At 49.1% G+C, this 14,305-nt stretch overlaps 2 protein-coding genes across 3 annotated transcripts in view; both read right to left on the bottom strand.

Moving 5' to 3' along the window:
- Positions 1 to 9,397, bottom strand: part of chd5 (chromodomain helicase DNA binding protein 5) — a gene marked incomplete at both ends in the record, with an annotated part of 52,505 nt that extends 43,108 nt beyond the window's left edge. Inside the window, 3 exons of the mRNA XM_079748430.1 lie at positions 1,443 to 1,594; positions 9,041 to 9,113; positions 9,353 to 9,397. Coding sequence (XP_079604556.1) covers positions 1,443 to 1,594; positions 9,041 to 9,113; positions 9,353 to 9,397 — 270 coding nt within the window. The remainder of the gene's footprint in view (positions 1 to 1,442; positions 1,595 to 9,040; positions 9,114 to 9,352) is intronic.
- Positions 9,398 to 10,157: 760 nt separating this feature from the next.
- Positions 10,158 to 14,087, bottom strand: rpl22 (ribosomal protein L22). 2 transcript variants are annotated; one of them, XM_079747552.1, is made up of 4 exons: positions 14,048 to 14,087; positions 13,349 to 13,459; positions 12,234 to 12,358; positions 10,158 to 10,339 (listed from the first exon to the last, which is right to left on the bottom strand). In XM_079747552.1, the coding sequence occupies exons 1-4, from the start codon at positions 14,057 to 14,059 to the stop codon at positions 10,195 to 10,197; spliced, it is 393 nt and encodes a 130-aa protein (XP_079603678.1). In that variant the 5' UTR covers positions 14,060 to 14,087; the 3' UTR covers positions 10,158 to 10,194. The 2 variants fall into 2 exon arrangements, with proteins under 2 accessions (XP_079603678.1, XP_079603677.1); XM_079747551.1 differs by having other exon boundaries at positions 13,349 to 13,462; positions 14,048 to 14,079.
- Positions 14,088 to 14,305: the final 218 nt, after the last annotated feature.

The following is a 14,305-nucleotide window of genomic DNA, read 5'->3' as shown; positions in this document are numbered from 1 at the left end:
CCGCAGCGGGCCGACGGCCCTGGAGGCTCTGCCCCTCCAGAGGGGACCCACAGCGGGCTGACAGTCCTGGAGGCTCTGCCCCTCGAGGGGACCCGCAGCGGGCTGACGGTCCTGGAGGCTCTGCCCCTCCAGAGGGACCCGCAGCGGGCTGACGGTCCTGGAGCTCTGCCCCTCCAGAGGGGACCCGCAGCGGGCTGACGGTCCTGGAGGCTCTGCCCCTCCAGAGGGGACCCGCAGCGGGCTGACAGTCCAGCCCCTGAGGGACGAGCTCGGCTTGCCGGGCCACACACTCACGCCACCCACTGGAGCTAGAGCCCCCCCCGGTCTCACAGATCAGACTTCAGTTGGGTCGTCTAAAGTCGGACGGCAGACCACAGGGTATTTCCCTTTCATTCGCTTCCTCGCTTTGTTTTGACCAATCCTGTTGCTGGAGGCGGGGATCTGAAGGATTGTAATTGGCTAACAGCAAAAGACAAAATTCAGCCATTCCTGGTGATTCATCTTTTCTCCTAGCCGGTGGCAAAATGGCAAGCTCTCAGGAAACTGGTTGTAAGAAAAAGTTTCAAATCAACACTGCAAGCTGGCTACTGTGGAATACACCACGGCTCTGACCGGGCTGAGCCCCCCCCACGGCTATGAAAGGGCTCTCTGCCCCCCAAGGCCCTGCTTTAACAGAGTAGGTCTGCTTGGTGCCAGATTAGCGCCTCCCTCCCCGCCCCCCACCAGTGGGAGCCCTCCCTCTGAACTGGCACTCAGCGCGGAGTGGTTCCCACTGCCTGGCCAGCGACCGCGGCGATGCTGACTGCCAACAACACCCAAGCCCGGGCGTCGAACTCGCCACCTCGTCGTCATTAGATTAGAGATTAATCCTGCAGCCAAACACACCTGCTGCCTGCCAGCCGGACGAGCACATTCTGAACAGAGCGGCATGGCCTGGAGGGCAGGGGGGGGGGGCTCCAGACGATACAAACACAAAACACAGGAAGGAAGAGGTCGCTGGGACGGGGTCGATGTCCCGAGGAGGGGTCGTCGTCACGGGGACGGGGTCTTGTCACGGGGACGGGGTCGTTGTCCCGGGACGGGGTCGTTGTCACGGGACGGGGTGGTTGTCACGGGACGGGGTGGTTGTCCCGGGGAGGGGGTCGTTGTCATGGGGACGGGGTCGTTGTCACAGGGACGGGGTCGTCGACACGGGGAGGGGGTCGTTGTCACGGGGAGGGGGTCGTTGTCACTGGGAGGGGGTCGTTGTCACGGGGACGGGGTCGTTGTCACGGGGACGGGGTCATTGTCGCGGGGAGGGGGTCGTTGTCACGGGGACGGGGTTGTTGTCACGGGGACGGGGTCGTCGTCACGGGGACGGGGTCGTCGTCACGGGGACGGGGTCGTCGTCACGGGGACGGGGTCGTCGTCACGGGATGGGGTCGTCGTCGGTCTCAGCTTACCTCCTTTTTCCTCTTCTTCACCTTGGGCATTTTCCCCTCCTTCAGCTTCTTGGTCTTCTTCTTCTTCTGCTGTTTGAGCGAGTCGTCGTCGGAGAAGAAGCTCTCCAGGGGGGTGAGAGGGGCCATGTTCCGCACGCCTTCCTCTTCCTCATCTAGACGGAGAGAAGAAGAAAGGTATTAATTAATCCACCGCATTCATACAGCGCTTATCTAACCAGCGGCCGCTCAAAGCACTTTACAGCACCGCCTCACATTCACCCATTCACCCACACATTGACCCCCCGACGGCGGAGTCAGCCCCGTAGGGCGACGGCCAGCTGGTCAGGAGCAGTCAGGGGGGGGCGCCTGGCTCAGGGACACCCCGACACTCAGCTAGGGGGAGCCGGGGATCGAACCAGCGACCTCCCGGTTAAAGGCCATCCCGCTCCACCCCTGAGCCGTGTGCCCCCCAGACCCACTCAGGGTGAGCAGGGCTGACACGGCCCACAACGGAGACTTTTGGGTTGAGAACCAATATTCCTAGGAGTAACCTTCCAGAATTCCCGCCTCGGATCGATGTGCTATATAATGTCTTATTTATCGGCCCGGCGCTTTTAAAGACATCCTGGGTGCAAAGGTTTAAAGATTAAAAAACGGATCTGATCGTGAGAATGTGATTTATTGGCTACACAAAGTGTTGGTATGTTGATGCAGAGAATATTTGGTAAATGGTGATTTTCAATTCAAGCATTTCCAAAAGCAACTCTGCTTTTAGAGTATCAAATGACTCCATTAGAAAATAAATGGGATTTTACGTTGACCCCAACAACAACTCCAACTCTTTGTTCTCCATGGAGGAGCGAGGAGAAGGGGGCCAACCATGTTCTCCCCCAGCGCCCCCCCACAAAGCTGTGGTCTACGACGCCAAAGAGAGCGTGGAGGTTGTGGGCGCCGCGCTGTGAACCCACTCAGGAGTAATCAGGTGGGATCAACAACACCAGGAGTCGCGGTTAAAGAACAGCGACTCTGATCGTGGGAGTCGCTTCACCTCGGATCAGGGACGGGTTGAGGAGGGGGGACGAGTGATGAGACGGACGCAGGCGGGCAGAGGTGTGTCAGGGATTACAGTCGGAGGAGCAGCGACAAAGAAAACAAACACACAGACACCGCTGTTGACTGGTGGGAGTAGAGCAACACATTGGTGCAATACTGGGTCACACAGGAGCAAATAGGAGAAATATGTCAATACAAAGGCAAACACACACAAACACACACAAACACACACAAACACACACGCTTCATCTACACTACACTTTTGCATTCTGACTTTCTGTGCCTTTCTCCTTCTCGTAAATACATAAAGACACACACACACACACACATACACACACAGATAGAGAGACAAATAGAAAATGATATTTCTCCGAAACACAAACACAAACACTCACACACACACAAACACAGACTGAAAGCCATGAAATATTCATGGCATGTTTCAGAGCCGTTCAGCCAGGACTAGTGCTGGTGTAGGGAGAGAGAGAGAGAGAGAGAGAGAGAGAGAGAGAGAGAGAGAGAGAGAGAGAGAGAGAGAGAGAGAGAGAGAGAGAGAGAGAGAGAGAGAGAGAGAGAGGGAGAGAGAGAGGGGGAGAGAGAGAGAGAGAGAGAGAGAGAGAGAGAGAGAGGGAGAGGTTTTAAAGCCAATCACAGGCGAACCAGGAAGTCTCTGTTTCCTGTGTGACCTGGACTACCCCGACTGGGCTCACACCCACCTTTAATTCAACCAAGTCTGCCTGTACACATGTCTGTCTGCCTGTCTGTCTTCCTGCCTGCTTGTCTGTACATATGACTGTCTGTCTGTCTGTGTCTGCCTGTCTGACTGGTTGTCTGTACATATTTCTGTCTGCTTGTCTGTCTGATGTTTGTACATATGTCTGTCTGTCTGCCTGCTTGTCTGCACATTTGTCTGTCTGTCTGTGTCTGCCTGTCTGACTGGTTGTCTGTACATATTTCTGTCTGCTTGTCTGTCTGATGTTTGTACATATGTCTGTCTGTCTGCCTGCTTGTCTGCACATTTGTCTGTCTGTCTGTGTCTGCCTGTCTGACTGGTTATCTGTACGTATGTCTGTCTGTCTGTCTGCCTGCTTGTCTGCACATGTGTCTGTCTGCCTGTCTGTCTACATGCTTGTCTGTAAATATGTCTGTCTGCCTGTCTGTATGATGTTTGTACATGTTTCTTTCTGCCTGTCTGTCTGATGTTTGTACATATGTGTGTCTCTCCGTCTGTCTGTCTGCCTGCTTGTCTGTCTGTCTTTCTGCCTGCTTGTCTGTCCATATGTCTGTCTGTGAGTCTAAAGTCTCTCTTCCATCCGTCTGTCCTCCGTCTTTCTGTCGCTCTACTGCTATGGGTCTTTACTTTGTCCTATTATTTCCTTCTTTGTTCGTTCACATTTCATTGTAAACACCCCACATCGCTGCATTTATTCATCCTTGCTTTTTTCTGTCATTCTCGTTTTTTTGCTTTTGTTTGATATCTCTCTCTCTCTCTCTCTCTCTCTCTCTACGTTTTAAGCTCTCTCTCTCTCTCTTTTTGGTGGGCTCTCTCGCTCTCTCTCTCTCTCTCTCTCTTATCCTTGGTAGGCTCCTTAGGCTCTGTTTTCTCCCTCTTTTGACTGCCAGACTAGTGATGGTGGTTAACACTGTAGATCTCACATCTCTCTCAGAAACACTCCTCATGAGAGAGAGAGAGAGAGAGAGAGAGAGAGCGAGAGAGAGAGAGGGAGATAGAGAGAGAGAGAGAGAGAGAGAGAGAGAGAGGGAGATAGAGGGAGATAGAGAGAGAGAGAGAGAGAGAGAGAGCTGCCATCTACAAACAAGGAAATAGGAAATAAACAACACAGCAAAAAAAGTCCACTTTCTCGTTTCCGCGCAGCTGAGCAAACTGACAGTGATCTGATCAGCGTTGATCCAACCAGGCACGCCATTCCTTGATAAAACAAACACTCCTCTTTGTTCAGCTTCCTCTGCTAATAAATAAGTCCTCTGATGTGATTTCGCCAGCGGCACAGATGGACCAGAGTCAAATCGTTTAGCCAGATTGTCCAGATGTGAGATTACATCCTTTTGGACGATCCCCGGTTCAACAAAGCCAGTAATGAAGATAAATGTAGGTGTGTGTGGGTGTGTGCCGGCAAACTTGTGTGTGTATGTGTGTGCATGCGTGCATGTGCGTCCTTGTGTGTATGTGTGTGTGCGTGCGTGCACACATTATATCTGCTGGGCCTCAGAGAAAGTAGCGATCTCATTAACACAGTTAAGGCAATGTCCCCAGAGGAAATAATGAACTATCTCTAACAGGATTCAGCAGAATGCATGAGAGAAGCTGTCCACCCGCTAAGGAAACCCACGCCTGACCACAGTGAGCTGGTGCACACCCAGACAAACGGCTGCCGGTTCGAACCCCGATGTGGCCGTCTACCCGCGTGCGTCCTTGAGGTAGACGCCTGACCCACTTCAGCGAGAGTCATTTTTAATGCGTGTGTCTAAAAGCGTCTGCCGAAATATTGATATTGTCGGTGTGCCGCCTCGCGAACAGACGTTTACATTTCCTCCAACTTTCCTGCACACCGATTGGCAGTCACGCGGTGACCTCAGAGGACAGATTTCACTGAATAACATGTCAAACACCTCCTCTTCTGTGATGGACATGATCACTGGAGGGAGGGAGGGAGGGAGGGAGGGAGGGAGGGAGGGAGGGAGAGCTAGAGGGATGGATGGAGGGATGGAGGGAGAGATGGGAGGAGTGAGGGAAGGAGAGAGAGATGGAGGGAGGGAGGGAGGGAGAGAGTGATGGAAGGAGTGAGGGAAGGAGAGAGAGATGGAGGGAAGGAGGGAGGGAGAGAGGGAGGGAGAGATGGATTAAGGAAGAGAGAGAGGGAGTGAAGATTGGTCACTGTTCCATTTTGAAACCGAGACACCTATCCACAATTCTCAGAACAGATGAGAGTCATCTGACAGAGCGGAGTTTATAAGACATCAGTGGGCGCCCACTCGCATTTACACGCTGATTAAATTAGGCCAAGTACACCAAAGGGAAAAATACATACAAGATAAAAACAACACAGTACTACTTATCTACACCAGAAACACTGCATTCATGAGCAGAAAGAGCAAGCGAGGAAATGGTGTCAACTTTCACCACTGGAGAGCCAGAAATAGACCTCTTTCCAATTGGGGATAACATTCAGAGCCAGAGATAATCTTTCAATTTCAGCCGAGAACAAAAACAATTAAAACAGCAACATATGCTGCATGGCAACAGCCTGGCCCGGTGTGGGGCGCCCGTAGCTAGCACTGACGGAGTGCGCTAATTAACAACACACGCAGACACAGATAATCAACACAAGTCAACTTTGTGTGTTTAAAAGGCTAATAATGCAGGAGTATAGTCGCAGCATTGTAGCATTGATCGCTTAGCAACGTCTTGTTGCCAGGTTACACTGGAAAGCCTATTTCTCTACCCTGCCACTCAAGGTTTTTTTTTGTGCCAGCTGTTGAAAGTGGTGGATATGCGGAATGTTGTCTATAAATGGCCTTGTGGCCAGAAACTTCCTCACAAACTGTGCTGCAATTACTGTATGAATGGGTTCCATTTTGTTGCATGTATACACCATTTTCGGAAATGAGTAATGACATGCACATGGAAATGCACAAAATAGGAATTGTATATATGGTCCCACTACCACAACAGTATACTGTCCACATTTCTTTGATATAATGAATATTCATGCAACAAATTTTTCAGTGACACCTTTGAGTCCACCTGGAACCAGCAGCCAAAACCAGTGACCCTGATCAGACAGAACTCTGCCAGAGGTATGGATCTTTTTGAGCAGTGAATCTCTTCTAAGAATCGTGAGACCTCCAACATCATGTCAATATTGTGTTTGATTCCTTTTTTCTCAACACATTTTCTTCAGAGCTGTGTTTGGGGATAGATCCCTCTTCACCTGGTCATCAGAGCCTCCTCCCGTCTTAAGATCATAACCTCACAATCAACACTCCTCCAATCTACTCATCAATAACGTTGTATTCAATGAAGAATAATCTGATTACAGGAGCAGTAGGTAAGATTTAATAACTATTGTTACGGGCTATCGACTGTTATTTGTTAGAGACGACTTCCACGTCCACCAGCTGTTAGTACGTGGAATGTGCTGTGAGAATATCTGAATTCAGTCGAGTGCACCTGCCTCCGTATGAGCAGATTTAGTTTTCAGAATGCTCCTGGGACCTTTCAGACTAATCAGCCATCTCTTCCCTGATTGGTCCAGGGATGTCATCATGCTTGTCAATCACAGGGGCGGGAAACGCAACGCATCTCAATCGCAGCGCAATGGAAGGAGGAAGGAAGCCGAGAGGGAAGGGATCGATCATTCTACTGTTCGGTTTCAAAATCTCGCTCTATTCGTCTCTCTCTCTTTACAACTCCGGAACCACGGCGGGGCCTTCGGTTTAAGTACGTAGGGCACGTCGTTAGGCATCCTGCTCCAGGAGGCCTTAAGGTGGACTGTGGACACAGAGGACCAGACCCAGAACCTTCTGGTAGGAGGCCCAACCCCACGGCCCTAACCTGAACCGTGTACACTATAATACACCTGATGAGGTCAATGACACTAAAGCCGTTCCCGTCTGACGCCAGACGTGGTGTTTTTCTGAGAGGAATGGCATTAGCAGGTAGGAGTCAGGGCACCTGGGGGTCACACACCTGGAAGACTAGGCCACCCTGGCTACCCTACACCCTCACTTCAACAAGATGGCCGTTAAAACTAAAACGTCCAAAATAACCGATAGGATAAATCTATTGATCGTGCTGTCTGGCTGCCGCTGTCGTATTTTGATGAATAGCCATAATAATGTGTGTGTGTGTGTGTGTGTGTGTGTGTGTGTGTGTGTGTGTGTGTGTGTGTGTGTGTGTGTGTGTGTGTGTGTGTGTGTGTGTGTGTGTGTGTGGTGGGGGAGTCTCTGGAGTGAGGCACTTTGTCAAACAAAATCTGCCACAATTGAGTGTGGCAACGGCTCCTGTGAGAGTTGGGATCCGCTCTGACGGAGATGGATAAAGACATCAGGAGCTCGCCGTGCTGGCTCCACGTGGCTGCCCCCCCTCCCCTAACCCCCACCCCTCCCTCTCAGCCAAGTGGCGGAGATACAGGTGGCCGAGAGAGCCAGCAACCGTTTGAACGACCAGGCTGAGATGAGCCGCTCAACATTCCAGAGCACAACTGTCATTCATTCTGCCACCAAAGAGAAAGGGCTTTTTCCCGTTCTGACGGTAGGAAACAAATCCTCCGTCAGACATTTGAGTGGTGCTGTTGTGTTTTGGATGCATAGACTGGATATTAGCTGTAACGAATGACGGATGATCAGTCACATACATAAACCATTGCTGTGCCACACAATGTAGCATTACCATTATGCAGGCCTACCAAATGCCCCCTATAGATTATGTCTATCCAGTAGAAGGGTCTATAGAAATATAACAAATAAACCACAAAAAAAGCAAACACTAGCCTACCCAATTTTCTTTTGGATTATAAATATTACATTTGGATTAATTTCGATACAGCAAGTGGCTGGTGATTCCTTTCATCCCAACGATGCAGCTTTTAAAGACCATAAGAATCCCTAATTCTCCTGAGAGCAAAACAACTCGCCTATTAAGACAGGCTGATGGCGCTTTGTTCATTTGCACCGTTTCAATCCACCACCACGCAGGGATTTAGCGAAGCCCATAACGACGACCCGATGCCCAACGCCAGAGTCTGGCGAGGAGGTGAGCGACGCTGAGCGCATCAACTGTCAGCTCTGAGCGGTTCTCAGAGCCGTGTGCAAGTGGCAGAGAAGGATCATCACAGCGACACCGGACACTTGAAAAGCAATGTTTACTGTATACACGTGGCTTCCCCACCTCGGGTGGTCAACGCTCTTGGGGGGTGGGGGTGGGGGTCGGAGTGTGGGGGGGGGGGACACAGCGCGCTTTACAAGTCCTCCACCTCTCCACCTGAAAGATAACCTCAGCTCTGAATCACACCGTATCACAGACTGATGGTTGTTTATCTCTGTACAATATGTTTTAAAAGCCAAACAGTTCAGTGCGCACCTACACCATGTAGAAGACGCACGGCGGTGCGTTTGTTAGCGCGCATTAGGTGACAATTTAAAATGACATTGTCGCCTTGACAAATAAAAACAACGCTGTCAATGTGCGCTTTGAACAAAAGTTGGAACAAAAGTCGCTGGGTTTTAGGAACGGAGCGCATCGTGGCACGTAAACGCAGTCTGGGATGAGAAGAGGAGAAAAAAAATCAGTCGGAATCCACTCGGGGATTTTTTTGGCTCCCTCCACCTCCAGCCCGTTATGATGGTCACGGAGACGGCTGGGGGTGAACACGACCCTCGTCCCCGCGAAGATAGTGGGTCGTGCGGACGACATAGGAGCATGACTGTGCTGATCGCACCCCACCCCTCCTCCCTGCTCTCTGGGACGCAGGACGAGCCCTTTCCCCGCATTCACTGCGTTAAATATGTGAAGGACACCACGCCTCCTCCCTCTGCCCGCTCACCTGGCATGTCGTCTTCCAAATCCATGTCGTCGTGTCGCTCGTCTTCATTACTCAGGTACCCTGGCATCCTTACCTCCTCATACCCCCAAACCCTGTAGCCTGAGAATACCAAAAGTTAACCCTCCAAATGCCGCAGCGATTTCTCTGCCTCACAAAATGGATTCGGCGACTCAATATTTTTTATACTTTTAATTTTTTTTCCTCCCTAGTTTTCCCGGGTACACCTGACACAGATGAGTATATTTTGTATCCACTGTTCCCTATCCAGGTCTTGCGGTCTGAAAATAAGAAAGACAAAAATGGAACACACACACATGCCCAGATAGTGACGTCTGGTCTGTTGCCATGACAATCCATCCCATAATTTCACCCACAACTAGTTAGTCGTGCTCTCTCCTCGTTACCAGTCCTAACCAGTCGCTGTCGAGGCCTGCCCGGCGCAGCGTGGACCTCCAGCCGTCAGAGGACTCCCACGCCTGTCGCCGGAGCTCCACCATTTATTTGGGCAGTCCGGACACACCGAGGTTACACAAACTTATCCCGAATCCCCCTGGCGTCGCGGATCGATACACCGGATCAGCGCCAACGTCGATTCACATCGCAGCGCCCATTGGACACCAACATCCAGGACAGCGAAGAGGGCGTCGTTAAATATATTAACACCCTTCATGAGGTGCCCTCCACTGATCCATTAGCACACGTCTGGGTGTGCCAGATAGTACAGTAGAGAACCATACATTATTGAAGTCGTCGTTAACTCTGATGAATTGAAGTCTGACGTGCGGTGGTGATCCCGGCCGCCCCGTGCGGAGAGGATTCCTCGCAGACCCGGGTCGGCCGTCGTCAAGGTTACCACGCTGCAACCCGATGGATACCAGAGACTTGGCCCACAGATAAAGGGGCAGCACTTCTTGCCATTTGATCCCCAAACTACAGTGAAATTATTGACTTTCAGCTTCTTTTTTTTTTTTTAAATCACACACTTCTCAATTTATTCTTGGTTACAAAGCACTAAAAAGACTAACGAATATAACCAATATTTCCAGATAGCACTTTCTAAATCCTTGATGCTGAGGTTCTGATTCAGGCCCGTGACATAAAACAAAGAAGCAATGAGTTGTAAATTGAAAATCTTTTAATGAAGGTGTACAGGTTTAGTCCTCGTCCTCTTCCTCCTCCTCATCCTGGTTGATCTGGAAGTAGCGCAGCTCGTAGCTCTCCTTGGTGTTGGCCACCACACGCAGCCAGTCCCGAAGGTTGTTCTTCTTCAGGTACTTCTTGGTCAGGTACTTGAGGTACCTGGGGGGGGGGGGGGGGTGTAATGGAAAAAGTCAATGGAGAACAACCCTTTGGTTTGTGTTAAAGGGGACACTTAAAGGGGACACATAATACCACCATGTGAGAGTGTGATTAGTCGTCACAAGCCGTTTTAAAAGTCTGCGTCTTCTGACATCACTAGTGGGCGTGTCCACCTAGATGTATGACGGATAGATGAGCAACGTCTGCTACAGAACACTGGTGGACTGATCTATCCAGCACACATCTCGGATTACTTCAAATATTAAAATAATCTATTGGACACATCAGCGTGTCCTCCCACCTCTGCATTATTAATAAAGGTCCAACACTTAGTGCTGTTAGTATGATCTGTTAAATACCGCATTCTGGGGACACAATTATTTTGTTGGGATCATTTGATTTTCAAAAAGGGGTATCAACTATTTGGTCATTCCATTACAGTATATCGTGAACCTTCGAATGCCAATATATTTTTTGGGAGAAACCAGCTAGTCAGCAAGCATCCAACCATAAAAAGAATGCGCCCGCCCCCCCCATGGCCTTGTGGAAGACTGCGGCCATGCGCCACGAGAGGTAGGTAGAAAGACAGGTAGGCCAATTAGTCAATTTGATCAAACGATATTATTGCAGGCCTGCAGCTAGAGCCACAGATACATTATTATTTTATATTGTCAGAGCAGTTTAATGATTGCCGTCGTGATGTAAAGATCATTTCAATAAAAAGAAAACAGTGCTTCTAAAATGGAATACCTTAGCTTCAAGTGTTGACATTCAAGCCCATTTTGTGTCATTTAATTTCCCCATTCAATGCTATGAACATATCTAATATGTAAAAAATGTTAACTTGCGGAAAATAGAATACACAATATAGTGAAGAATGCAATAAAGCAATCATTTATGGCGCATGATTCACAGTGGAAGTTCAGTATATAGAGCACCCAATGCAGACAAAGCACACATTTCTAAATTTCGCCCTCTTTTAAAGGGTTATGTAGAACGTTCGCATTACTCTACTTCAATACTTTCAATGTGTCAGACGTCGGTTCAGATGTCTAAATCAAATAAAGCGTCATAAGATATATAGGGTACATTATGGAGTTCAGATATATGACCATGTCTGCATCCCATAATGAAAAGCAGATAAACAACTCCCAGGGCAATTATCCCACACAACTGCAGTAGAAGAATAGTTCAAAGTCCAGATCATTGCAACATGACTCGTCCATGTCTTTCTTAAGCGCTAGCTCTGGGCTCCTCAAGTCAGGTGTATTTATTATAAAGATGCCGACAGGATGCTTGGGGTTTTACCAATATAGAATATCCGTATGTGGTCAAACTTGCAATGCTTAAAGGTGAATGATTAAGAGTGGTACCGGAGATGTGGCCCTGCCGCCATCTTGTGTGATGATTCACGCGTCTTAGTCAAATATTGCTCGTCGCTCGTGCTGAATATGCATTTTCCTTCTAGAACCCGGCAATCCATACATAATCCAACTGCCCTTCCGAACCAAACCTTAAAATGAACAGGAATAATGAATACGTCAATCATGTCTGTTAAGGGACGATTATGGTTCCACGTCGACGCAATGTAACGCCCACGCAGACGCTTTGACTCGTGAACCTGGTTTTGCTCTGCGTCGGGTTTTAGTGAGCGGACCAATCACAGCGCACGCCCAGCCCTTGTGGCGGACGCAAGGAATGTCCGCAAGGACGTCATGGGTCAGCAAACCCCCTTACGTTGCGTCGACGTGGAGCCACAATCAGACCTTAAACGTCCTGATTATGAGGGAGGGTTGAAATGAAACTTGTGTACCAGTGCGTGACAGATCTCCAATAGGGCCAAGGAACAGAAGCGTATGAAGAGTGTTTATGAACAACGATGTAGTTCCATTACCTCTTGGAAAAGGGGACCTCGGAGTTGACCGATATTTTGCTCTTGCTGCGCTCTATGGAGACCACGCCGTTTCCAAGGTTCCCGGCTTTGCCGTTGACCTTAATGCGCTCTTGCAGGAACTGCTCCTGTGAGATGGACGTGGGAAGAGTTGTTAGAAGAGCAATACGGAACATTAACCCGTTTTACAAAGCGACACACCGGAGAGAACAAGACCATCGCTGGCTTGTGATTAAACAGACACTTTCTAAATTGCCGGTCGGATTTGTTCTAGCCGTCCTAAATATATAACAACTGAAACGACTGAAGTGCTGAAAGGTAACCCATCAGACCAATCCATTGGCAAGTTCATAATTGCCAATAACACATTATTAAAACTTGCTTATGAAAGGCCCCTAGTGCTTTCAAAAATCTTTTCATCTGGCAGGACATGGTAGCCTCTTCCGAGACCTCCACTTCAGATTCAAGATGATGGTACTGGCATACAAGGCAGTCGATGGAACTGCCCCTGCCTACCTCCAAGCCTTAGTAAAGCCACACACCCTAGCTCGATCCCTCCGCTCAACTACCTCAGCTGGACGTCTGGTACCGCCATCGCTAACAGCAAGCAAAGGTCGATCAGCGAAGTCACAACTTTTCTCTGTTTTGGGACCTCAGTGGTGGAACGAGCTCCCTACCGACGTCAGGACCGCAGAGTCGCTCACCAGCTTCCGCAAAAGACTCAAAACTCACCTGTTCAGAGTTCACCTCGACTCTGCATAGAAACCAATGCACAGCCACCATTGAATGTTGTACGTCCTGGCACTTGTACATTGCACTTATTCAAGGTACTTAATTGTGTAGCATCTACAGTAGCTGCTATCGCTGCTTTACACGGGGAATGGGTTAGCCTAGCGATTGTAATACTTGCACTTGGTTCTATGAACGTCTTTACTGTACCGACAGCGATATATTGTTTCACTTCTTATGACAAATGTACTTATTGTAACAAATGCACTTCTTGTAAGTCGCTTTGGATAAAAGCGTCTGCTAAATGACCTAAATGTAAATGTAAATGTAGCCATCCTTTAAAATAGACCGTGTCAGGTGTCAAAAGTTATCAAAACTCGTGCACTTACAAAGTTGGCTGCGTCCATGATGCCATCCTCGACAGGGTGGGTGCAGTCCAAAGTGAACTTCAGAATCTGCTTCTTCTTCTTGCCACCCTGCTTCTTCACAACCGGCTTTTTCTGCTGTGAAAGTTGAAAAGAGATTCAAAACATCTCAAACACCACACAGGGGGCCCTTTAGTCTGATGGGACCACATGCTCCACGACTCTACTCGTCTACATTCTAATAATGTAGGATTGAAAGCTAGTCAATGTTAAGACACGTATATTGAGGACAAACAACATGAAGGTAATCAGATGGAGGCGCAGGAGAGTAGGACTACATGGGTGCTGGACCGGGTACTGGCAGGCCGTTGATACGACCAAACTGCTTTGAAATACGTTTTCTACAGAACTATGTCAGACGTGTACAACGTTTGTTTGTTGACTCGTATAGATCGAGTAGTCGGGATCCAACAAAACAACAGCGAATGCCCGGTGTGATCGAGTCGATCTCCTCCTGGCAGCGGTAGCACGGCTAGCACAGGTTAGCATGTGGCGTTAGCCCAACGTGGTGAGGGGCTTCAGAACAATCACGACTAAAACTAACAGTCTCGACCCCCGCAGATAACTAAAGACTGTGAATGGCTTACTTAGAAACGCAAGAGTAAAGAATAAAACACAATACGACCATTATTTGGCGAAATATTTGCACATTTGTGTACTCACAAGCGGAGCCATGACTGCGAATTTTGGCCAAAAGGAAGGAGGGAAGGCTGAGCCGGAAGTAAGACATCTGGCGGAGCGATCGATTGCATCCGTTTATCGGTGATCGATTGGAATCCAGTCGCGCTTACTGTACACATGCGACACATTCGTGTGAAAAATAAGAATACAATTTGGTTGAACGAACATTCTAAATATACAGTGAAATGTATGGAGGCTCTGTGAATTAAACGTCGATAATGGGAAAATGTCGGGTGACAT

This window comes from Pollachius pollachius (assembly GCF_949987615.1).
Source record: "Pollachius pollachius genome assembly, chromosome: 12".
NCBI classification, from domain to species: Eukaryota; Metazoa; Chordata; class Actinopteri; order Gadiformes; family Gadidae; genus Pollachius; species Pollachius pollachius.
Note: the sequence above shows the minus strand (reverse complement) of the source record. Positions and strands in the feature narration are given on the sequence as shown.